At 43.2% G+C, this 25,179-nt stretch overlaps 1 protein-coding gene across 2 annotated transcripts in view; it reads left to right on the top strand.

The window, feature by feature from the left end:
• GTF3C1 (general transcription factor IIIC subunit 1) overlaps positions 1 to 25,179 on the top strand; it is a 195,212-nt gene that overhangs the window by 42,083 nt on the left and 127,950 nt on the right. For both annotated transcript variants that reach the window (XM_053472098.1, XM_053472099.1), the window contains 2 exons: positions 10,794 to 10,929; positions 20,826 to 20,961. In XM_053472098.1, the coding sequence (XP_053328073.1) occupies positions 10,794 to 10,929; positions 20,826 to 20,961 (272 nt within the window). The remainder of the gene's footprint in view (positions 1 to 10,793; positions 10,930 to 20,825; positions 20,962 to 25,179) is intronic.

Here is a 25,179-nt window from a genome sequence, read left to right as displayed (position 1 = left end):
CCTGATATCTCATAGTCCCCTCATAGAGTCACAGACCTGTTCACATCACACTGACACCATACTTTTATAAATAAGTCCTGGGTTAATCTTCACTGCCCCCAGGATTTAGATTCCCCTTAGTTTGCCCCCCTTTACCTCTAATTGCACCTTAAGTTAACTTTATTAAATTAATTAAATTAACCCTCAGTCCTCATCATTAAACTAACCCTAAACACCCCATTAACCATAACTACCCCTAAATTAACCCTAAACACCCCATCAACCACAGCATCCCCTAAATTAACCCTAAACACACCATCAACCACAACAGCCCCTAAATTAACCCTAAACACACCATTAACCACAACTGCCTCAAATTAACCCCAAACACCCCACAACCACAGCTGTCCCTAAATTAACCCTAAACACCCTATTAACTATAGCTGCCCCTAAACACCCCAGTAACCATAACTGCCCCTAAATTAACCCTAAACACTCCATTAACCATAGCTGCCCTTAAATTAACCCCCACCTCCCCTAACTTTCAGCAGCCCAAATATTAATTTTATACTTAGTTAGATGAGTGTCACAGCCATGTGGTTTTGGAGAAGGAAGGGGTGGGGCCAGTTGTCACAGTGATTACAGGGAGGGACTTTAAGTAGGAACTGCTGCTGTGAGTCACTGAAACGGATTATAATGAGGGGTATTTTTCAGACTGTTTGCTCTGAAAAAACCCTCATTTTATAATCGATAAAAATCGATTCAACTAATCGATTAATAAAATTCGTTAGCAACGCTTTTCATTATCGATTATTATCGATTAGTTGTTGCAGCCCTAGTTGATAGTCTGATCACGATGAGACCTGGTATAAAATAGAATCATCTATTTTAAAGACAGCTGATTTGAACTATTTTATATCCTCCAATTTACAATCCATAATTAGTAGAGATAACTTAATCCTAAGTAATTTGGGAAAATTTTGGGTAACATTCAGAAAGTCAAAGAACTTTTGCTATTTTATAATGCCAAATATTTCTTTAACATTTTTAGAAATGAATATTAAGGATCTGGACATAAGCAAATGGAGGTTTAAGGAATTATAACCAGCTGGTCAAAGATGATAGTTAGACCCTTTCCGGAGCTAGTTGCTGATTTTGAGTTATCTATGAATGAGCTGTTTACATATTTGCGAGTAAAGAACTTCATAGAATTAGAGAAGAGATCTCACAATGGAAATAAATCCAAGATGTTAATGTTACTAAAGTGTTAAAAAGCGGGATTTGTGACGAAGAGGACAGCTTGAACTTGAATTAAAGTCCATGTTGAAATGGCAAAAAGAGAGAGCTCTGGAAATCAATCAAGAAGACTGGTATAGAACCTTAACTAACCTAAAAAAGAACATACACTGTTTAAACCTTAATGAACTACAATATAAAATAATTAATAGATAGCACCTGGTACCAGTAAGATTGAAAAAGATGTACCCCAAAGTCTCTGACTTATGTTGGAGATACAGTATAGAGAAAGGCACTTATGCTCATATCTGGTGGAGTTGTAAAAAATTTGATACATTTTGGCACATGGTTGTCTCAGTACAAGATATGTTAGAGACTGGTATTCAACTTTCTCCTGAGAGTTTTCTTTTCCATACAACATGGAAAAATCAAGAAGTTCCTCCTTGGGAGAAACTGAAAGCTCAAATAAATTATCAGTTACAAATGGGAAAAAAACACGAAATAATAGCAGACCTGGCATTAAAACAATGTTATTCAGCAGCCTATAACAACATACCTGAGTAAACTATACTTTTTACAGAATAAATATATGTCCCGTCTTTGCCTCTTTAGGATGACTGATTAGATTATGACCCTTGGACATTAGCACATTCTCCAGTATGGCGACTCCCAAATTGTTTGTAATTTTGTGTTGTGATTAGGGCTGCAACAACTAATCGATAAAATTGATAATAATCTATAATAAGAATCGTTGACAACGATTTTCATTGTCAATTAGTCGAATCGATTTTTATCGATTTATAAAATGAGGGTTTTTTCAGAGCAAATGCTCTGAAAAACTCCTCTCCTTCTATAATCCGACCTCAAGCAGAGATCGGATTATAACATTAGAATCCAGATCCCCCGCAACGCTGCAAGGGACCTGGATTCCCCTCACTGTCAGCCGGTGGGTGTCCGTGCAATGCGCACAGACAACTTCTGCCTCTCCTCTCCGCTTCCGCTGGGGCTTCTACGATGCAGCGCCAGCATCACATGATGTAGAAGCCCCAACGGAAGTGAAGAGGAGTAATGGAGGCTGTCTGTGCACATCGTGCTGACAGAGAATCGAGGTCTCCTGCAGAGGATCATTCTCTCTATCAGCTGGTGGGGGTCTGCGTGATGCTCACAGACAGTCTCTGTTACTCCCCTTCACTTCTGCTAGGGCTTCTAGTGATGTATGGGAGGGTGGCTCCCATATACCCCTCTGACTCCTCCCCCCTCCCCCCTCCCATACACCACTCTGCCTCTCTCCCGACTCCCTGGTGTTTTGTGAACCTCAGTTGCTGACAGGCACTCTCACTGCAGCTTCATAGAAGCCTCGGCGTAAGTGAAGAGCAGTAACGGAGGCTGTGCTCATCGCGCAGACCCCCATCAGCTGACAGAGGATGATCCTCTGCAGGAGACCTCGATTCTCTGTCAGCCGGTGGGGGTCTGCACGATGTGCACAGACAGCCTCCGTTACTCACCTTCACTTCCGCTGGGGCTTTTACATCATGTGATGCTGCCACTGCATCGTAGGAGCGGAGGTGGAGGGGAGAGGCGGAAGTTGTCTGTGCGCATCGCACGGACACCCACCGGCTGACAGTGAGGGGTATCCAGGTCCCCTGCAGCTTTGCGGGGATCTGGATTTTAGTGTTATAATCCGATCTCTGTTTGAGGTCGGATTATATAAGGAGAGGAGTTTTTCAGAGCATTTGCTCTGGGGAAAAAAAACCTCTTTTTATAAATCGATAAAAATAGATTCAACTAATCGATAATGAATTATTGCCAACGATTTTCATTATCGATTTTATCGATTAGTTGGTTCAGCCCTAAAAAATATTTCAAATAATGTAATAAAAAATTTACACTTTCATCTCTTTATCACAATGGCATTTCTCTATTCACCTTCTTATTTTACTAACATAATAATAAAAGCTACAAGAACCCAAACAGTGTTTCTCAAACTAGGTTTTAATACAAAGTTATTAGTAAGTATTAATTCATATGTTAACTATTTTTCATATTTAATAAACACTATGAGAAAAAAGCCTTGTTTATGTTTTTTTTTTATTTACCAAACTGCCCCCAGTTATGCACATCTGACCCCCAGCTTGCCACTCTGCCCCAGATATGCCTTATACCTTCTATATGCCAGAGATTCCACTGTGCCCCTGATATGCCTTATACTCCTTATATGCCAGTGATATGCAACTGAGCCCCATGATATACCTTTTACCCCCTGATATGTCTTATGCCCCCCTGATATGCCTAATATCGATATGCCTTATACTCCCTATATGCCACTGTGCCCCCTGATATGCCTTATAACTTCCAATATGCCACTCGCCCCCATTTATGCCTTATACCTCCCTATATGCCACTGTGCACCCTGATATGCCACTCTACCCCCCATAAATGCCCTGCACCACCCTGAAATTCATTATACTCCCTGATTCACCACTCTGCCTTCCCCAGATATGCCACTCTGAAATTCATTATACCCCTATACACCACTCTACCTCCCCCTATACACCACTCTGCCTCCTCCCCCCCTCCCCATACACCACTCTGCCTCTCTCCCGACTCCCTGGTGTTTTGTGAACCGCTGTTGCTGACAGGCACTTTCATTGCAGCTTCATAGAAGCCCTAGCGGAAGCTTTTAAGCTTCTTGTAGCTTTTATTATGTCAGTAAAATAAGAAGGTGAATAGAGAGAGAGAGAGAGAGAGGCCATTGTGATAAAGAGATGTAAGTGTAACTTGTACGTTTTTTTTATTACATTATTTGAAATTAAAAAAATTTGCATTTTTTATCCGATTGATTAATTGAAAAAATAATAATAATAAAATAATCTTTTGTTGCAGCCCTAATATTTTGAAAAAATGTATCCGATTAATTGAAAAAATAATCGGCTAAGTAATCGATTATTAAAATAATATGAATTATATATGAATTTTGTAAAAGGATTATTCATAACACAGTTTTTATAGCCTAAGGTTTGTTTGCATTTAATTAATGTATTGTTGTATGTGTCTTGTTTTTTGTAGATATGTTTATTCATGTGTTAAAAAAAAAAAAATAAAAAAAAAAATCAGGAGCTCAGTTTAATTGGAAGCAAGCCAGTATTAGTCGCAGCAAACACACACATTTCTCAATCAGGCCCTCATTTGCACTCTGCCGCACCTCAGCCAAAAAGTGTGTAGGAAGGAGGCTGGCCCCAGTACCTCAGGGCATGGAGGCTTCCTTGACATGCTACAGGACAAGACTGCTTGCCTAGCTGGGGCTACTGGGGTGACTTCTACTGTGTCAAAATTCCAAGTTTGAACAGCATGTTAGATGTCCTTTACCCCTATTGGAGGATCGGGGAGAGGACGTCACCGGTAGGGCCCCTGGTTTTGTGGAAGTTCCCACCAAGTTACGTCTGTGAAGATGAGGACAAAAGTAGTGAAACAGTTAGAGAACATGAGAGAGTGAGTAAATGTGGGCACTGTGCAACAAATTTCGCTCCTGAATCGCATGTGCAGAGAGCATAATTTTTTTGCAGGGAAAACTTTCTGGGGTAGCAGCAAAGGCCAGAGAAGCCACATTAATCTATTGACATGTGCTAATGGCCAGAAACAACTTGGACAACAATAAATATAGTTTACGTATATTCCTAGTGATATTTTACATTTTAGAATGCCTGTGTGACTAGGAACAGGACATTGTAAAACCGTGACTTCTTGTTTCACGGGGGTATACATATTGGTATAAATATTGGCAAATTTGCTTAGTCAGTCAGTCATGGTGACAATGGAATATAGCTGTTATGTTGGGGAAAAATTGTTTAGCGTCACAAGATGTGAAGTGGCTATAAGAAAACAGCAAAAGCATTGAAAATGCCCATTTCCACCATCAGAGCAATAAATCCAGTGAAAATGTTATGAATTAATATGAAAGAGGACGTGTGTCTATATTGTCTGGATGCACTGTGAAGAGGATGGTTGAAGTGGCCAAAAGAATCTCCAAGGATCACAGCTGGAGAATTGCAGACGTTAGTTGCGCCTTGGAATGTCTCTAAAACTACACTCAGATGTCACCTACATGATCACAAGTTGTTTGCAAGGGTTTCAAAAAAGGTTTTCAGTTTTCTTAACACTACTGAAACTTCAAATGGGATGAGGTTATATGGCAAGTTGAAACCAAGATAGAGCTATGTGGCAATAAACACCAGACGTGGGTTTGGCACATACACAAAGGCAGCCATATGGAAAAGTACCTCCTGCCCACAGTGAAATATGGTGGTTTGCTCTTTAATGTTTTTGGGCTATTTTTCTGCCAGAGGACCTGGACATTTTGTTAGTCAACGATGCCATGTGTGACGGAACCCTATCACTGGGGTCACTGGAGAGGCAATCGCTTGCTATCTCTGCCAGACAAAAAACAAAAACTGTCTGCGCTTCTTACCCTAATAAAGTTGGCAACAAATATATAAACATAATATAAATGAGAGGTTTTGGTTATATGAATTGGCCAAAGCATAATTAAGCTCACCCGCCACGTCAAGGCACACTCTCAATAGGGTGAGACCTACTCTCATCTCCTACATAGTGGGCACACAAAGCAGTTTATACTGCTACCAAAACCTTATTAATGTGTTGGGGGAGGTGCAATTAAACCTCCTCGCCTGTTTGGTAGGCCTCGTATTATACATTTGTATTATTTGAGCCTGTGACTAGCTTAGCGCACCGACATTTTTTTCTTATCTCTGCCAGACAGCCAGGATATGCAACCAGGGAGTGACTGCCATTGTTTCAGTTTAATGTCAGAACACCCCCCCTCCCCATGGTGCACTAATATGTTGTATAAGTCTGTGAGTCTACATGAAACTGAGCCTGAGGGGTGAGACAAATATTTGGCTGTTTATGGAAAGGTGTTTTTTGTGTGACTGGGAACCAGCCTAGCTGACCAGTACTGTTAGGTAGGAATTAACCCTTTTTATTTAGTCTCCTAACACATGTCCTAACCAACATGTTTTTTTGGAAAGTATTCTAGCCTTGGTGTCCAAATAATAATGATTTTAATAAAGACTGGAGGAGAGTATTTTGCATATCTTCCTTAACTCTTTCTTTGCTGCTGTTGGTGAGAGTAAACGTATAGAGTGAAAACAACCAATAAAACAGCACACAGGTGGTATGTAAACCCTTAGACATTTCCCCTCTTCCTCGTCTGCTGTGAACCGGAGCCGAAGAACGTCAGCCAACATCCATCAACTGAGAACCGAAACTTGAACTGCAACTGGAACCGGAACCAGAACTAGAATCCTCACAAGTAGCGCGACGAGGCAACTGGAACCAGAAAAACCACAACAGCTATGGCACGGAGATGAACTCAAGCTGGAAAGAAGAGAGAAAAACCACATTCCAGCAATAAGCAACAAAGGCCCAAGAAAAACATTTCCAAATACAACAAAACACCAAATAGAAACAGGAATGCACCATAAACGGACAAGATAAGCCCAAAACATTGTATGACATACTCGCCCAAGGGAGCCAAGCACCTACCGGGAGGGAAAATACTCACCTCCTGTCTTTATGAAAATTATAATTATTTGCGCACCAAGGCTAGAATAATTTCAAATTTTAAGGCAAGACAGGAGGCTTCCTATTTTGCAGTTTTAACGCCCGAAACCAACGCTGCAGCCACTGAAGACACAGGGTAGAAATAGAAGGAGCAAAAGGTGGAGGCATGAGACCAGTGTGCGGCCTATAGAATGTCCCCCAGCCCAAAGGGCACAGGAGGCCGCAGCCTCTCTAACCGAGTGGGCACAAAAGGACAACTCCACACCGATCAAGGAAAGGAGCCACCGAACCCATCTGGCTAATGTTGGAGACAAAACCGCCTTAAATGGTTTAACGTATGAAATAAGAAGCTGGAAAGTGGAGACTGGACAAACCGTCGAAGTGCGAGAACGGTAAGCACGGACGCATCGGGCAATGAATTTATCTAAGAACCTGGAGGAAATTTCTTGAATGGTGTCAGTCTCAAGGCCTGCAGACTTCTCCTCCATCCATTCCGGTCATTTTGTGCTTTTTACATGTGGGATTTAAAGCGGGCCTCAAGGTTGCAACACTTAAAGGTCAAGTGTCTGCTCTCAGTCATTTTCTGCTACTCGATCTGGCGTCGGATAGTTTAATTCGGAGATTTTTTAAGGCCATCACGATTAAGAGACCTCCGGTTAGATTGTTTTTTTCCACCATGGGATCTTACCCATGGTGCTCAAGGCTCTGTGCTTGACTCCGTTTGAGCCTCTCCAAGAGGTTTCGCTTAAATTCCTCTCCCTAAAGACAGCATTTTTAGTAGCTATCACATCAGCTCGACGGATTGGGGAACTCCAGGCTCTCTCAGCCTCAAAAGATTTTCTCATCTTTAATCAAGCCGGTACTGCCACTATATGCCGGGTAAAACAGTAATTTTACTCACCGTAAATTCTCTTTTCCCAAGTATAGTGGCAGTATGGGTTTCCCTCCCAAATTTCGTTAATAAAGATGATTTTTTTCCAGCCTTTGGTCCTCTTGTTATTTAACTGATTGGCGGTTATAGGGTAAGGGGGGGTGGAGCTTAACCGCTTCGATCTTTTACAGAAGAGAGCAAGCCCGCCGGTACTGCCACTATACTTGGGAAAAGAGAATTTACGGTGAGTAAAATTACTGTTTTTCCAGCACTGACTTAAACCTCTTGGGCATGGAGTTCACCAGAGCTTCACAGGTTGCCACTGGAGCCCTCTTCCACTCCTCCATGACAACATCATGGAGCTGGTGGATGTTAGAGACCTTGCGCTCCCCCACCTTCCGTTTGATGATGCCCCACAGATGCTCAATAGGTTTAGGTCTGGAGACATGCTTGGCTAGTCCATCACCTTTACCCTCAGCTTCTTTAGCAAGGCAGTGGTCGTCTTGGAGGTGTGTTTGAAATCGTTATCATGTTGGAATACTGCCCTGTGTCCCAGTCTCCAAAAGGAGAGGATCATACTCTGCTTCAGTATGTCGCAGTACATGTTGGCATTTATGGTTCCCTCAATGAACTGTAACTCCCCAGTGCCACCAGCACTCATGCAGGCCCAGACCATGACACTCCCACCACCGTGCTTGACTGTAGGCAAGACACACTTGTCTTTGTACTCCTCGCCCGGTTGCCGCCACACACGCTTGACACCATCTGAACCAAATAAGTTTATCTTGATCTCATCGGACCACAGGACATGGTTCCAGTAATCCATGTCCTTAGTCTGCTTGTCTTCAGCAAACTGTCTGCAGGCTTTCTTGTGCATAATCTTTAGAAGAGGCTTCCTCCTAGGACAGCAGTGCAGACCTCTGAATATGACGTTGAGCATGTGCATTCAATTTCTTTGGTCGACCATGGCAAGGCCTGTTCTGAGTGGAACCTGTACTGTGAAACCGCTGTATGGTCTTGCCCACCGTGCTGCAGCTCAGTTTCAGGGTCTTGGCAATCTTCTTTTAGCCTAGGCCGTCTTTATGTAGAGCAACAATTCTTTTTTTCAGATCCTCAGAGCGTTCTTTGCCATGAGGTGCCATGTTGAACTTCCAGTGACCAGTATGAGAGATTTTGAGAGCGACAACACCAAATTTAATACACCTGCTCCCCATTCACACCTGAGACCTTGTAACATTGAGTCACATGACACCGGGGAGGGGAAATGGCCAATTGGGCCCAATTTGGACATTTCCACTTAGGGGTGTACTCACTTTTTTTTTTACCAAGGTTTAGACATTAATGGCTGTGTGCTGAGTTATTTAGAGGGGAAAGCTAATTTACACTGTTATACAGGCGGGACGCTCACTACTTTACATTGTAGCAGAGTGTAATTTCTTCAGTGTTGTCACATGAAAAGATATAATAAAATATTTACATTTCTTCATTGATGTCTGCCAAAGTTCACAGAATATTAACTTTCTTGCGTTTTTAACGCATACATTTCTATGCTGCATTGAATTTCTTGCACACATAAGGGCAACAGTGGAAGAAAACACCACATTTTGTTCACCAACCCCTGATCCCCTGATTCCAACAAGGCCTCGCATGCATGGTTCATGCATTTTTTTAGGAAGCCATGAGGCCAAAACTAGAACATGCACAAATTTTCAGAAATTGGTTTGCTGGACCCATATCCCACTTGGAACATTTTGGAAGCCCCCTCACTGTAAATTACCCCATAAAAGTATATGTTTATGAACAGTAGACAAGTCAAGGTGTTCAACTAGGGTAATTTTGACAGTTCTTAGGCTTGTTAGTTACAAGTTTAGGCCACTGACATTGATCAGGGGGACCGATCAATAATCAATGACTTAAAATGTCCCTGACAAGTGATCAGGTAATGATTATGTATTTTTTTTTTTAATTATTTTTTTTTCCACAGTTACCCTAGATGACCCCTCTCTCTTTCTAAGGCAGAGTCATCCAGGGGCTGCCATAATGATCAGATCACTCCTATTGGCCAGGAGTGATCTGATCATCATCAGCCGACTTACTAAACTCACAGCATTTGACCTGGAAACACCCTGGACTTTCAGGTCAGTGCTGTTATTTTGTTTTTATATATTTTTTTTTAACTTTTTCAATGCTGATGCTCCATTGGAGCACAGCATTGACGGATATTTAGTCCCCACAAGCTTGTGGGGACAAATGTTAACCCCTGCAATGCGGCGATTGTTTCATACACATAGCAGCATTGAAGGAGTTAACGCTGCACTGTCGCTCTCATGGAGCAATCAGGCAGCAGGGGAGGGTTGGGGCTGGTCTCCACTCTCATGTGGCTAGTTTTTGCTGTTGCTGGTCTGCCTGGGCCTGTTTTTTTGGGGATGACGTCCCGGTCTGGTGGTGACATGTGACCAGGAAGTACCAGGTACGTCCCGTTCCGGAAGGGGTTAAGCATGTTCATTAAGGCTTTTTGAACACATTCTCTCTCTGGTTTACAGTTAACATTAGGCAGAGATTATTTGCTGTACACTTTTAAATGCATTGCAATGATCACAAGACCAGGGGCTCATTGGATTGAAATGTTTTAATGTAGGATATTCAATGCCATCCTGAAAGACTAGCCTTTTTGGTAATAAACCACTCAATTTTCCCACTCCATAAATGTTAGCTTTACGATTTGAGTGTTGGTGCCAAACATATTGTGGGTGGTCATATACAACAAGCAATGAGACCATTAAAGTTTACAATTAAGGTGGCAAAAAATCCCAGCCTCAAAGAGCTTTTTTTGGTGGCCACCTATATTGTATATATTTATTTAAATAAAACTTGATTCTGTATGAACACAGAAAAATGTCTACACATGCATGAAAAGTTGGTAAACATTTAGAGTTAATGCTGAAAAATGCAGTCGCTACATAAAATTAGATTTTCATATATGTATTTTATTCAAAATGTTTTATTAAGTCTGGTAACCTGGCACCGACACATGGTGCGTACCCCAAGCCAAGATTGTCCATGTGTTGCGTGTGTTTTAGACAACCGGTAAACACTGTTTTCACTTTGAACATTTCCCCCCCCATAGGTGTTGTCCGCTGTACTAATCTAAAGAAAACGAAATCTCAGACCCATGATGGAAGTCTACTTAGACAAAATGCAGGGACAGAACCTGAAGATGGACAGAATTTGGAACGTAAATGTGGCATTTTGGAGAGTATTGAGTAAGTTTACAGAGTCACTGGTTTTTTTTTTTGTTTTTTTTTTTTCTTCACCCTTCATTACTCAACTACAGTAATTGGTAATGCGTTGTTCTTTGCTATTAAGATATATATATATATATATATATATATGTGTGTGTGTGGTGTGTGTAATGTGACAGACTCCCCCCTGTTCCACCACTACAGACATATACCGGGCTAAACCATCCATTTTCCTGGAACTGATTTCAGGCAGTAATAGATAGTGGAGGTGGGCATGCGTCCATCAGGTTGAGCCTTTCCTATATCTATTTATTTCTTTCTGTTGATCCAAAAGAAGGCAAAAAACCCAGCTGTGGCGGTTTCCAATTTTGAAAAAAAAATAAGAATTTTTTTTTTTACCTACCGTAAATTCTCTTTTCCCCAGTATAGTGGCAGTATCGGTGGGCTTGCTCTTTCTCCCTGGACAAGCACTCTAAAAGATAGTAAAGGGTTAAACTCCACCCTCCCCTACCCTATAACTGTACTCACATTACTCCGTAGCTCAGTTAATAACAAGAGGACCAACCAGTAGTACAAAAATCTTTATTAACGAAATTTGGGAGGGAAACATGTACTGCCACTATACTGGGGAAAAGAAAATTCACGGTAAGTAAAAATTTCTGGTTTTCCCAGCATATAGTGGCAGTACCGGTGGGATATATCAAGATCCCGAAAACAAAAACGGAGGGAGTTAGTAATTAACAGAGTTGAAGGACTTGACGCCCAAACGCAGCTTCTGATGCAGAGGAAATGTCCAGTCTATAATGTTTAATGAAAGTGTTCCAGGAGGACCAAGTGGCTGCTTTACAAATCTCCTCTGGGGACGCTGAAGCCCTAGAGGCCCAGGAAACAGAGATGTATCTTGTGGAATGGGCCTTAATCTGGGACGGAAGAACCTTTGGCTGAAGGACTTCTTGAGAGATAAGAATGTCTGTGTCCAGATCCTCTTCCCTTCCGGACCAATGAGACAGTATGTGCCATCGTGCCCAGGCCACCGAAGCAATGGTGGATGGCATCAACCCCAATATACTCATTACCCGTTTGACGGAGCAGAGGGGATTTGTTTGTAACTGGTGACACTTAGTCGAACGTGTTTGGCTTTTTGATCTGGTAGGTAAAGACGTAGAGACATTGAGTCTACCTGAAAACCAAGAAACTTGATCTCCGTGGTCGGAATTAAATTGAACTTGGATACATTGAGAATCCAACCGTGGTGGTGTAGAAGGGTAATAGTGGTCTGCAGATCTAATAAAAGTTTGGTATAGGATGACGCCTTTATGAGCCAGTCATCCAGATATGGAACCACTGCTATCCCTCGCAGTCTCTGCTCTGCCTCGCAGTCTCTGCTCTGCCGCTAATGGAGCGAGAATCTTGGTGAAGACTCTTGGAGCTGTTGATATGCCAAAAGGTAGAGACTTGAATTGAAAGTGACTGATGCCTTTGTTTGTGCTCATTGCTAATCTTATCTGCACGTGTCTATCGGCACGTGCAGATAAGCGTCCTGGAAGTCCAGTGAGGCCATAAAATCTCCCATTTGGATCATCTGAGTAACCGAAAATACGGTTTCCATACGGAAGTGTTGATATGGGATGTATCGATTGACGGACTTCAGATCAAGGACTGGACGGAAGGAACCATCTGGTTTCGGAACCAGGAACAAACAAGAGTAAATTAGATATAATAGATGTTTCTTTGGTATGTTCTCTATAAATCCTTTCTTGAGGAGTTTTAATGCTTCCATGACTAACGCCAAGTTTTACTTTACCGATGGGTATGAGGAGACTAGGAAACCGTGTGGGGTCTTGAAAAACGTATCCATGGGTTGCTGGTAGTGTGGAACCATGTCTTTCGAAATATCTGAAGGCGACCTCCCACTTTGTCAATCTTCTCGCCCTTCTCGTCTTGTAGTCTTAGGCTGAAATCTAGACTCTTTATTTGGCCTCTGAAAGGAAGATTTATCAGTTGCCCTGGAGTATCTCTGCTTATTGTAGGGATATCTGGTTCCATTTATGTTTAAAATCTTGTGGGAGCGCTTTTTTAATGTCAGATGTTTTTTTTAAAAGTTCTTCTAGTGGAGAACCAAACAGCTTCTTTTTCTCAAATGTTAGATAACATCATGAAGACTTGGATGCGAAATCAGCATTCCAGGATCAGAGCCATATTGCTCTTCTGGCAACTGTCGAAAGTCCCATGTTGTGAGCAGCAAGCTTGACCAATTCCTCCACCGTGTCAATCAGAAATTAATTTGACAGCTTCAAATTTTTTAAAAGGTGAGAAAGCTCTTTATCTGCATCAACCAGAACCTGGTGTTCTAATTTTGGATCCATATGGCTTGGGCTCTAGCTACAGCTGCTCCGACTGATGCTGCTTTGCATTGAAAGCCTGAGGCTTGGAAAATCCTTCTATTGGCTGTCTCAGCTCTTTTGTCCATGGTATCTTTAACCCCTTGGCTGCTAAGCCATTTCCCACCCTGGTGCTAAGCTGTTTTTCGGCATTTTGGTGCATCTCACGTTTAAACGCGTTTAGAAGTAAATTTCTTGGGAATAACCAAGAAATAACACCCAGCCAGCAGATTCCAAATATACCATTTTTATATGTGTATGTCTCATTAGGTTTGCAAAATAAAGCCAAAAATGGGAAAAAAGTGTAATTTTTCACTTCCGACTCAATAAAAACTAGTTTGTAATGTTATTTTTCTAAACTCTAATATCAAAAGCTGTGTTGCTAAATATTTGTAGTAGGTAATCCGGTCTAAAATAAACAGAAATTGAGAACAGTAGACTGTGTTTTTCTAATATTTTATAGCTAAAAGTTAAATTTAGACTATCACAAAAGACATCTTTAAATTTAATGCATGGCTGCCGTCAAACAGCTCTAGCTGCCTGGGATGTTAAAATATGCCAACAAAACTATATATTTGTAGAAACTACACCCCCAGCTGCAGCAAATGAGGTCTTAGTTGTATTTGTATCACAAATCTGACGTGCACAACAAATAAGTATTCAAAGCGACAAGCATTTATGTCCTGCGCACTCCAGTCTTGTGCTACGAATACATGCAGCCCCTCATTTGATGCGCCAAGGGGTGTAGTTTCTGAAAATATATACTTTATGTACCATAATTTAACTTTCCAGCTGTCTAGAGCTGTCTTAATGCAGGCATCACCCCTAAATGTTTTAAAACAATTTTCTAACAAGATTCTCCAATCTGCCATATCTGAAGTTAGTGGTCTAGACATCTGGGAAGTTAAATTAGGGTACATAAAGTACATATTTCAAGAAACTACACACCTTGGAGCTTCAAATGAGGGGCTACATGTATTTCTAGGACAAAAGTTGAGTGCACAAATAATGATGGAATATGTCGCTTTGGCTAGAAAATGTTTTTTAGAGGCATGTTCATTTGTGTCTTGCGCACTCCAGGTTTGTACTAGAAACACATGCACATGATTTGATGCGCCAAGGGGTGTCGTTTTTGCAAATATGTACTTTTTGTGCCATAATTTAACTTCTTACGTGAGCAGTAATGCCACGTCAAGGCTTCAACCCTAATTACTGACCATTCACATGCCTTTCATATCTCCATTTACTCGCAGAAGCACACACCATACTTTCCATACATTCACTCACAGAAGCACACATCATTCTTTCCCCTTACAATCCCAAAGAAATGATGGTAAAGGGAGAAAAAAAAAAATCACTTACAGCAAAAATAAGTTTTGCAGTAAAAATGCAAGGCGCTCCAGCGATGAGATGGTTACTCAAGTACCGCACAGGCTAAATGGCTGATTTTAATAATAATTGCAGTTCATCAGGATTTCAAAAATTGCCTTCCTCTACCATTGGCTAAATTTAACCCCATGATCAAAGGGATCATGGGGTTAAAATTTAGTATCGGCCATTTTTAAAAAGGGAATGTGACTTTTTCATAGCTATATGATCACTATGGTAACATTGGCTACCACAGTGATCATTTAGCTAGAATACTTAAACATTACCGGCCGGATCGGGTGGTCCCAGTGATGCCCTTCAATATGAGGGGCAGATCGCCGGGGTAGGTGGTGATGGGGGTCCACAGACCTCCATCAAGGTAGAGTAGTGCTAGCGACGGCATGGTGCCGTCGTTAGCACCTGACTGGGACTGCTAGCGACGGCACCATGCCGTCGTTAGCAGTCAAGGGGTTAAAACCGGATGCCTCTCCAATCGGCAACCTAGTCTTCTTAGACAGCTGAGCTATTTGAACATCCACTTTAAGGAGTTCTTCCCACATCACGTCATCTTGTAGCGTTCCAATGTACTGTGCTTGCTCCTCTCCTAGACGTCCATTAAAAAAAACGCTACAGATTCAATCTTTAAACGCAATGAAGAGGAGACAGCCAAGCCCCCACCCTGGGAGCGAACGGACTGCAGGAACCCTCCCGTCGGCAACAACCCGTGTGCCGACTGAATCCGGAGAGAAACTATCCGTGCTCGTCCACTGTGCGGGACAAAAAAAAACTGAGCTATGGAGTAATGTGAGTATGGTTAAAGGGTAGGGGAGGGTGGGGTTTAACCCTTTACTCTCTTTTAGAGTGCTTGTCCCGGGAGAAAGAGCAAGCCCACCGGTACTGCCACTATATGCTGGGAAAGTAGAATTCCATTCTACTACCACCCTGTATCAAACTTTGTATCCAGGTATGGATTTACACCTGGTGTATGTCACTTTCAAACAAGACCCCAACATCTCCCGAGTACAGTGATACCCACCATGCATGGGTTTGTCAGGTTGTTTGGGAGGTAAAACGCCACATTTAGGAAGTGCGCATCATCCTGCTGGAAGTAGTTAGAAGATAGGTACACTGTGGTCATAAAGGGATGGACATGGTTAGCAACAATACTCAGGTAGGCTGTCTCGTTTAAACGATGCTCAATTGGTACTAAGAGGCCCAAAGTGTGCCAAGAAAATGTCCCCCACAACATACCACCATTTGATACAAGACAGGGTGAATCCATGCTTTCATGTTGTTTACGCCAAAGTCTGACCCTGCCATCTGAATGTCGCAGCTGGAATCAACACTCACCAGATCAGGCAACGTTCTTCCAGTCTTCCATTGTCCAACGTTGATAAGCCTGTGCAAACTGTAGCCTCAGTTTCCTGTTCTTAGCTGACAGTAGTGACACTTGGTGTGGTCTGCTGCTGCTGTAGCCTTTTTGTTTCAAGGTTCGACGTGTTGTGCGTTCGAAGATGGTATTCCACATACCTACCCTGGATGTGTTTCTCACTTCCCGAAGAAAGTGATCAGGACGATATTATCATCAAATCTGGTTTGTTGCAAAGTGTGACGGAACCATCACTGGGGCCCCTGGAGAGGCCTGACTGCCAGCCTCCTCCCTATTGACTATGGGCCCTGACTTTGTAAAGACTTCTGTGGCTACCCCCAGCAGTATATCATCCTATGACTTGCTGAGGGGATTATCTCTAGCAGACAGCCAGGATCTGCAAGCAGGCAGTGACCGTCATTGTTTCACTTTAATATCGGACCCCTCCACCTCATGGTGCACTACTTTGTTGTGTCCCCAGTTTAACCACTACAGACATTTACCCCAGCCATGGGGGGGTGATTTAACCACTGCAGTGATGGAGAATGAGGAGCAGGGTGGGGGCAGATTCTCCACTGTGCCTAACCCATCTGAAACTGAAAAGTCTGGAGATAAGAGGGAGGAAAATTCTCACTCAGTTACCCCTTTTGTGTACTCTGAGTGGTGAGTGTGTAGGGAAAAACTATCTCCACTGTAGTTGTGGTAACAAGCCAGCAAGCTGCTGAGATTACAGCGTCAATACTGTATTGATAATACTGTATAGTATGGGCTGATAGAAAACCGGTGACCCATCAGCAAGGAACACCTGGCCATGCAGAATGTGTAGGGGAGGCCAAGAGCTTGGGATCAATACAGGAGGCCCAGTCCAATGGACAACTGTTTGCTCCCTTGCTTGGAAATGTGCCTCTTTTAGCTTTCTCAAGCAAGACAGGGGAAAAGGTGGATGGGCCTTTTACAACCAGTAACTTCCTGGTTATAACTCACAATCCCTCTCCTTGGGCAGTAGTTGAAAAGGGTAGAAATCTCCAATGGAGTTTAGGACCACAATAATATAATGCTAATGGGCAGCGTGAGAAATCAGCTTGCATGGGAATGTCTTGTCAGAGGGAGACTAGATTGTAGGCAGACAAAGGGACCAGCTTAAATGGGAGGTGTCATGCAGAGTCTGTGTTTGGCTAACGGAAGGGTTAACTTAGCCAGATGTATTTTACAGCCTACAGCTTGCCCTCTTAAGTCATGCTGACTGGCCTACCCCTAGTACATAGTGGTGATGGGAAGTTCATTAAAGTAAATCGGATCATTTCGACTCGTTCACTGAAATGATCCGATTCATGATCCGAATCTTCGGATCACTCAGTGTGACTCACAGGAGTTACTGTTTCCCAGTCCCTCCGTGCAGGCACACTAACGATTGGCCCCACCCCTTTCATAACACTCAATGAACCCTCCTGCCTGCCTACTCTAGTGATGTCAATGATGGCAGAGAGTTGTTCAGATTCGGATCTTACAGGGATCCAAATCTTACAGTGATACGGATCTTACAGGGATTCGAATCATTCAGAAGATATCACCATACTTTTATAAATAAATACATTAATAATCACTGCCCCCAGGATTTAGATTTCCCCTTTACCTGTAACTGCACCTTAAGTTAACTTTATTAAATTAATTAAATTAACCCTCAGCATTAAATTAACCCTTAACACCTCATTAACCATAACTGCCCCTAAATTAACACTAAAGACCCCATCAACCATACCAGTTTATTAGGTAATTTATCTGGAGTACATGCAATAAATTTAGGGGCCGTTATGCTTAATGGGGTATTTAGGGTTAATTTAGGGGCAGTTATGGATGATGGGGTGTTTAGGGTTAATTTAGGGGCAGTTGTGGTTAATGGGGTGTTTAGGGTTAATTTAGGGGCAGTTATGGTTGATGGGGTGTTTAGGGTTAATTTAGGGGCTGTTGTGGTTAATGGGGTGTTTAGGGTTAATTTAGGGGCAGTTATGGTTGATGGGTTGTTAAGGGTTAATTTAATGCTGATGACTGAGGGTTAATTTAATAAAGTTAACTGAAGGTGCAGTTAGAGGTGAAGGGGGGCAAACTAAGGGGAATCTAAATCCCGGGGGCAGTGAAGATTATTAATGTATTTATTTATAAAAGTATGGTATCAGTGCTATTCTCTGAATGATTCTAATCCCTGTTAGATCTGGATCCCTGTAAGATCTGAATCATTTGACTCATATGAATCATTTGACTCATATGAATCACTTGAATCTTTGGATCATTCGAATCTCTGAACGACTCTCTGAGTCATCGTTCCTCTGTGAATGAATGAGCTGTAACCTGATCCCAGAGTCTGTGTCTGAGTGCTCTGTAGATGACTCGCTCTAGGATCAGGTTACAACTGCATGATTCACAGACTGAACTTCTACAAATGAATCATTCAGTCTACTGAACCGATTCATCCGGATCACTTAAAAGATTTGGATCGAATGAACGATTCGTTCATGATCCGGACATCACTAGTACATAGCAGATAAATTAATTCAGGTTCAGCCTCATTAACCATTAGTGGTAACTCCCCTATGATATGGAATTTAGGGTGATGGTCTTCTGTGATGTGTTTGTGTTATCTTGAGTACACCTTCTGATCTATCAATCTTCACAAATGTTAAGCAGTGTGATACTAAGGGCTATGCCTGGGGTCTCTGTGACACCAGAGGGGCTTTACATCTCACCAGAGGATAAAGTTGACTGTTTTCTTGAAAATCAGAGAGCCTCTCCTGGAAATTCTGTGAATTTAGAACATCACTGAAAACACTTAAACTCAACAAGGACCTTGAGGTTCCTCAGATGACATATTTGGGTTTTGCATAATTAGGTGTTCCTGTGTTTCTCTTTATTTTTACATACTGTATCGTATACTCTGTGTGTAAACCTTTGTTCATATAATTATTGTACATAAGCACTGGCATTCGTCAGATTAAACTACTGTAGTAAGGTACCTGCTAGGACACTTCTAGTGGCGCCAACCCACCTTGTAGCATACTGGAATTCAAGTACACATCCTGTTCTTTTCAAAATGTAGACAAAATGCAGTGGGCTGTTCTCACTCAGAAAGAGGCGGTTTCCTCCACCCTGCATTTATCTCACAGTGCAGATTTAATGGGACCAGCAGTTAACCCATTAGTCACTGGGATAAACTGCTCTTTCCAATCTCCTGCTTACATAGAAGCCATCTTTCACCCTGTCACACTTCATGTTAATCCAGTATCCATCTCTGTGCTCTAACCGAACTCTACCTTCAGAGAACGCCAGAATAAACCATGTTACTTTAATTGTTTTACTTAAATTGGGTTTTTGATCCAATCACTGTGGTACTCTGTGTTACTGATGCATCCAGTAAGCTGCAGACAGCTTAAAACATAACTTGGTGGTGGCAGCATAATATCAGTCTGGTGGTGGTTTTGTGCTGTAAGGGTTACATGAGTGACGAAAGGGCTGGTATTGTTTACCCTTGCACACCCACACCCTATGTTTCACAAAGCTATGCCCATATCGCATCAGACTGACTGGAAAAAACAATGACCATTTGTTAATTGTTCCCGACGATGATTCTCACATTCTATAAGTAGACTACACAACTAGGTACCAACAGGCCAGCGCACTTTGAATATTACATATTAGTCTACTCTTTTACCTTGGGTGACAGTAAGAGGACATTACTAGAACCACACTAGCCACCTTTAAGCTTTTTCCAGCATCCTCCTTGAAAATAATGTATATAAGATCAAACACATGGGTTATCTCTCCCCTAAATGGCAATTCCTTATAAAGCAAGACAGCTCATGTCTGAAATGCTCAGCAGCAGAATCTGATGTATAATTTCTTTCCCCTTATGTCCTCTTTTTTTAAGATGATTTTAGGTTACAACCGGAAACAGTACTTTTGGGGATGCTTAATAATTGGCAAATGGAAAGAAAACCATTTTACAAGATTCTATACATGACAACCGTGAGGAATTTCAAACAAACTGTTTTACAAGTCCGAGAAGGCTGAAACAACAACGACAAAAAAAAACTAAATAAATTCCATGTTGTCAATAAACCCAGAGTTGAGGACTCAAATTAACAATATGTTAAAGTACACTTCCTGGTACAACTCTTGAGCCTTAGGAGGTGCTCAAGGAATTGTACAGTTTACGCACCCCCAGCCAATCCAAATTTAGACATTACACTAACTATAAAATCCGTTTTTAAATAGACCTACAGGAATAACTGAAGGGGTGACGTGGACACAACGGACCAGGGAAGGGGATCTGGTAGTGGGGGAGGACAGGAATTAGAACACTAGGCAGACTCTAGTTGAAGCTTGTTTTTTTCGCTCCTGTTTATTTTCTTCTAATTATTGTAATTCTAAAACACTTGGCCAAACAGGTGTAGAGATGTGTTCATTTGCATGAACAGGGATTTATTTCTTTGCATATATGAACAAGGGCTGATAAGACGCAGAACCAATTAAACCACCTTTAATAAAACCAGAGCGTTACGCTCTGTTTGTGTTACCCTGTCACTCCTTAGATGGAGGATGACAATTATTCAAACTCTAAAATGTATACTTCTCTTGATGCGTCATGACAATCTGGCTTATATTTATTGTCATTTAGTCTTATGTTTCATTGGCGGTTTGGATAAATCTTAACAAATATTCTATTGTGTTGAATTGGTTTTTTTAGTTTTATAATTCTTAAACTTAAGATGCTCTAACTTAAAATGTTAACTTTTCGGTTATTTTAGGGGAAGTAGAGACGTTGTCGATGATGGATCAATTCCTGGTGATGGATTGGGAGCTGGTGGCCTTGATTCTAGCTTTTATAGCCATTTAAAACGCAATTGGATTTGGATAAGCTACATTATTAATAAGGCTAGAAAGGTTGGTATTTTAAACCCCAATATTGTTCTTACATAATGATATCTTTTCCTGTGTATTTGATTCTTGCATCTGTGACGAAAATAATTCAAAAATGAGATAATCACTAAAGTATTTACACTTGCGCAGGACCACCATTATTCTGTTGCATTCATAGTTTGTGTGCTATAGGTTATTAGTTTTTTGTAGTTCTCTTACCTCCGGCTCTATTAGCGTATTTGCTCGATTATAAGACAACCCCCCAAAATTTGAAAATTTAGCAAAAAGAGAAAAAGCCTCAATATAAGACTACCGTATAGGAAAAAAAAAGGTTTACTAGTAAATAATTCACGTGTAAACAATTTTTTCATATTTAATAAAAACTATGACTGAGGAAAATTTCATTTTATTTGCCAACCTGCCCAGTTATGCACATCTGCCCCCAGGCTTGCCACTTCCCAGATATGCCTTATACCCCCTTTATGCCAATCTGCTCCCAGATAAGCCTTATACTCCCCTATATGCTACTCTGCCCCCAAAAATGCCTTATACCCCCTTATATGCCACTCTCCCTCCCTTGTATGCCACTCTGCACCCCAGAAATGCCATATACCCCCTTATATGCCACTCTTCCTCCCTGAAATGCCCTATACCCCACTTAAATGCCACCCTGCCTCCACCTCCCAACTTACCAATGCATCCCCCGTAGCTTCAGAATTGGTATGAATTTGTAGTTCCTAGTAAATGTCACTGCAACTCCCCCCCAATGTGTACAGTGATACCACACATGTAGTATTCTCAGAGATACTACCTGTGCCATGCGCTACACCAGAAAGGCAGCGGGAGATTAGGCAGCTAAATGCATGGCTGAAGTCTTGGTGTAAGAAGGAGGACTTTGGGTTTTTAGAGCACTGGGCTGATTTTGCTTTGGGGTGCGATCCCTATAGTCGTGATGGATTGCACCTAAATGCAAGAGGGTCCAATGTGCTTGGGGAAAGAATGGCTAGACGGTTGGAGGAAATTTTAAACTAGGAAGGGGGGGTATAAATACCGGGCTAGACCGTATAGAAAGGGAAGGCGATTTACTTAGTAACCAGGTGGGTGGATCTGGGGGCTTGGTCTATACAGATAATAAGGAGAAGTATATCTTTTTTTGGAAGCCCAGGCAGACCAGCAACAGCAAAAACGAGCCCCCACAAGCCCTTTGATGACTCCTGTAGGCATGGAAGCCTACAGGAGTCATCAAATAGACTACTCCTTGCAGTGGCTGTCCAGCAATTGCGTCCCTGCTGCCAGAAGCAGCTTCAGGGACAGGGGGAGAGGATTCTTCGGTCTCCACATGAGCGTGGAGACCAGCCCCAACCCTCCCCTGCTGCCTGATCGCTCCATGAGAGTGATAGTGCAGCGTTAACTCCTTCAATGCTGCGATGTGTATGACACAATCGCGGCATTGCAGGGGTTAACATTTGTTCCCCACAAGCTTGTGGGGACTAAATATCAGTCAATGCTGTGCTCCAATGGAGCATCAGCATTGAAAGATGTAAAAAAAAAAATAATCAAAAAAAATAACAGCACTGACCTGAAAGCCCAGGGCGCTTCCAGGTCAAATGCTGTGAGTTTAGTAAGTTGCCTGATGATGATCAGATCACTCCTGGCCAATGACCCTTAGAAAGACAGAGGGGTCATCTAGGGTAATTGTGGAAAAAAAATATTAATAAAAAAAATACATAATTATTACCAGATCACTTGGTGACATTTTAAGTCACTGATTATTGATCGGTGTCCCTGGTCAATGTCAGTGGCCTAAACTTGTCACTAACAAGCCTGAAAACTGTCAAAATTACCCTAGTTGAGCACTGTGACGGACTCGTCCCTTCGGGCACACCGCTGTGGATGTTATACCCCTTTTTCCTATTGCCCCGACCCAGAAGCTGCCCTCTGCCGCCCACACCGCCAGGCCCAGTACCAGGACATACAGGTTTTACTTTTGGAACTGCTGGGCGGCTAGAATATCATCCTACCCCACTATGTGTACCAGACAGGATTATCTCCACAGGGTGCCCAGATATCAGAAGATATCAGAGGCTAATCCAGTTATCTCCCCTATTGTTCCTGGGTGACCTGAATCCCCCAGCTAAAGGGGGCGGTTTTGTTACTCAGACGTCTCATTCTGTGTGTTGATGTGATTATGTGGATATATATACCTGTGCCTGTGTACAATAAAGGGTTCTTCATGTTATACCCTACACTGAGTCTCGACTAGTGACTGGGAAACCGGGGAAAGTGTGTTGTCCCAGGCTAAGAGAGCATAAGATAGCGGAGGTAGTCGGTCGGACTAGCCAGATCCGTGACAGTGGTGGTAGCGGTGGGATTTTACTCTTAGCTAAACAGGACATCAAACCACTACCAGGACCAAGAAGCCGAGAGAGCACCCTATGAGTGCATGGACCAGCAGTATGCTAAACTTAAGCGGAATGCTTTGAAAGACCTCCTGGATGCTCGTGGAAAGGTTGCCAGCAACAAAACCAGGGATACCCTCATTGCAGAACTGATGGCGGACGACCAGGCTCAAGCCGGCCCTGTTACCCCAGCAGACCAGGATGAGTTCCAGAGGGACGTTCTGTTCCGCCTGTCATGCTACGGGGCCCATCCACCCCCAGAGATAGTGAACCCGGTGCTAGCGGAGGTGACTGCACTGAGGTATCCCCAACAAGCACGTTCTTCAGGGGAAAGAGATGAGATTTCCCACCCCGAGGCGAGTAACCGCCGAAAGCTTCCCTATGCAGCCTTCAAATCCTTCATCGAGGCAGAAGGGGACATCGAAGGATATCTCCAAGACTTCGAGCGGCAATGTCTGTTGCAACAAGTGAGAGACGCAGATAAAGTAGCCATCCTCGCCAGTAAGCTCGCTGGCCGGGCGGCTGAAGCCTATCGAGCAGTGGCCGACGAGGACTGTACCACCTATGAGCGAGTGCGAGAACAATTACTAGCTCGTTTCGCCATAACCCCAGAGGCACAAAGACTCAAGTTCCGTAGCCTGCGGAGGACGGAGAAAGACACGTACCAAGAATGGGGGCATCGGATGCACAAAGCGGTGCAAAACTGGCTCACAGGGAGCCGAGCAGTGACCGCCCAAGACGTGACTCAGTTGTTCCTTCTGGAGCAGTTTTTTAACCACACTCCCCCCTGATGTCCAGGACTGGGTCCGGGACTGCCACCCCCGAGACCTAGCCCAAGCCGCCAGCTTGGCAGATGAGTACCAGGACACGTGCCGGGCTAACTCGACCAACACCCGGCCAGCCCCTCGGTATCTGCCAGCCCCACCGCAGACTACAGCCATGGGAAGCCATCGCTACCCCCCACCAGCTGATGCTCGGAGGTGTTTCTCATGCAACCAAACGGGACACATTATGTTGAACTGTCCCCAGCAACCCCAGTCGTCGGGACCATATCGAGGAAGGCCCCGGCGCACAGTGGTGCAATGTGTTGATCAGGAAGAAGACTGGGGAATTTTACACGAGGCAGACATTGTACAAGCGATTGTGGGGGACAACCGCAATCATCACTGCCAGCCTGTGTTACTCAATGGGCAAGCGGCCAGGGGGCTCTGTGACTCCGGAGCCACCTTAACCATAGTGGATTCCCAGAGGGTACCAGTCCCGGCAACAACTGGGAAATTTGTGGCAGTACGAGTCGCAGGGGGCAAAGTATATCGAATCCCCACGGCTCGGGTGCATCTGGACTGGGGGCAGCTGCCCGCACCCTGGAAGTGGGACTCATGACTGGGCTCCCCGAGGAAATTCTGGCAACGACTTGGGCCATCTTACCTCCACATTTGGCCCCTCGGAGCCTGCGGAAGCACTCCCTGTTACCACCCGGCTACAAGCCCAACAAACCAAACCACCTCCCTCCGAAGAGACCCAGGTAAGACCCACTGACCTTGACTCTGGCCCTGACCCCCTCACCTGGGACCCCCCGACAGAGTTCAGTAATGAAGTACAACAGGACGACTCCCTAGCAGCGTAACGACAGAAGGCTCTCAGTAAGCCTGGGGTGATGGACGATTACTGGTTCCATTGGGAAGGGGACAGACTCTATCGTAGTGCCACAGATGGGGGGGAAACAGACCAGTAATGCGCCCAGGCCGCAGCTAGTGATACCCCAGAAATATAGGGCAGACATACTACGCATCGGACATGTCATTCCCTTGGCCGGACATTTAGGACAGAGAAAAACCAGGTA

This window comes from Spea bombifrons, chromosome 7 (genome assembly GCF_027358695.1).
Source record: "Spea bombifrons isolate aSpeBom1 chromosome 7, aSpeBom1.2.pri, whole genome shotgun sequence".
Lineage (NCBI taxonomy): Eukaryota > Metazoa > Chordata > Amphibia > Anura > Pelobatidae > Spea > Spea bombifrons.
The sequence above is the reverse complement of the archived record's forward strand: the minus strand, read 5'-3'. Positions and strand labels throughout refer to the sequence as shown.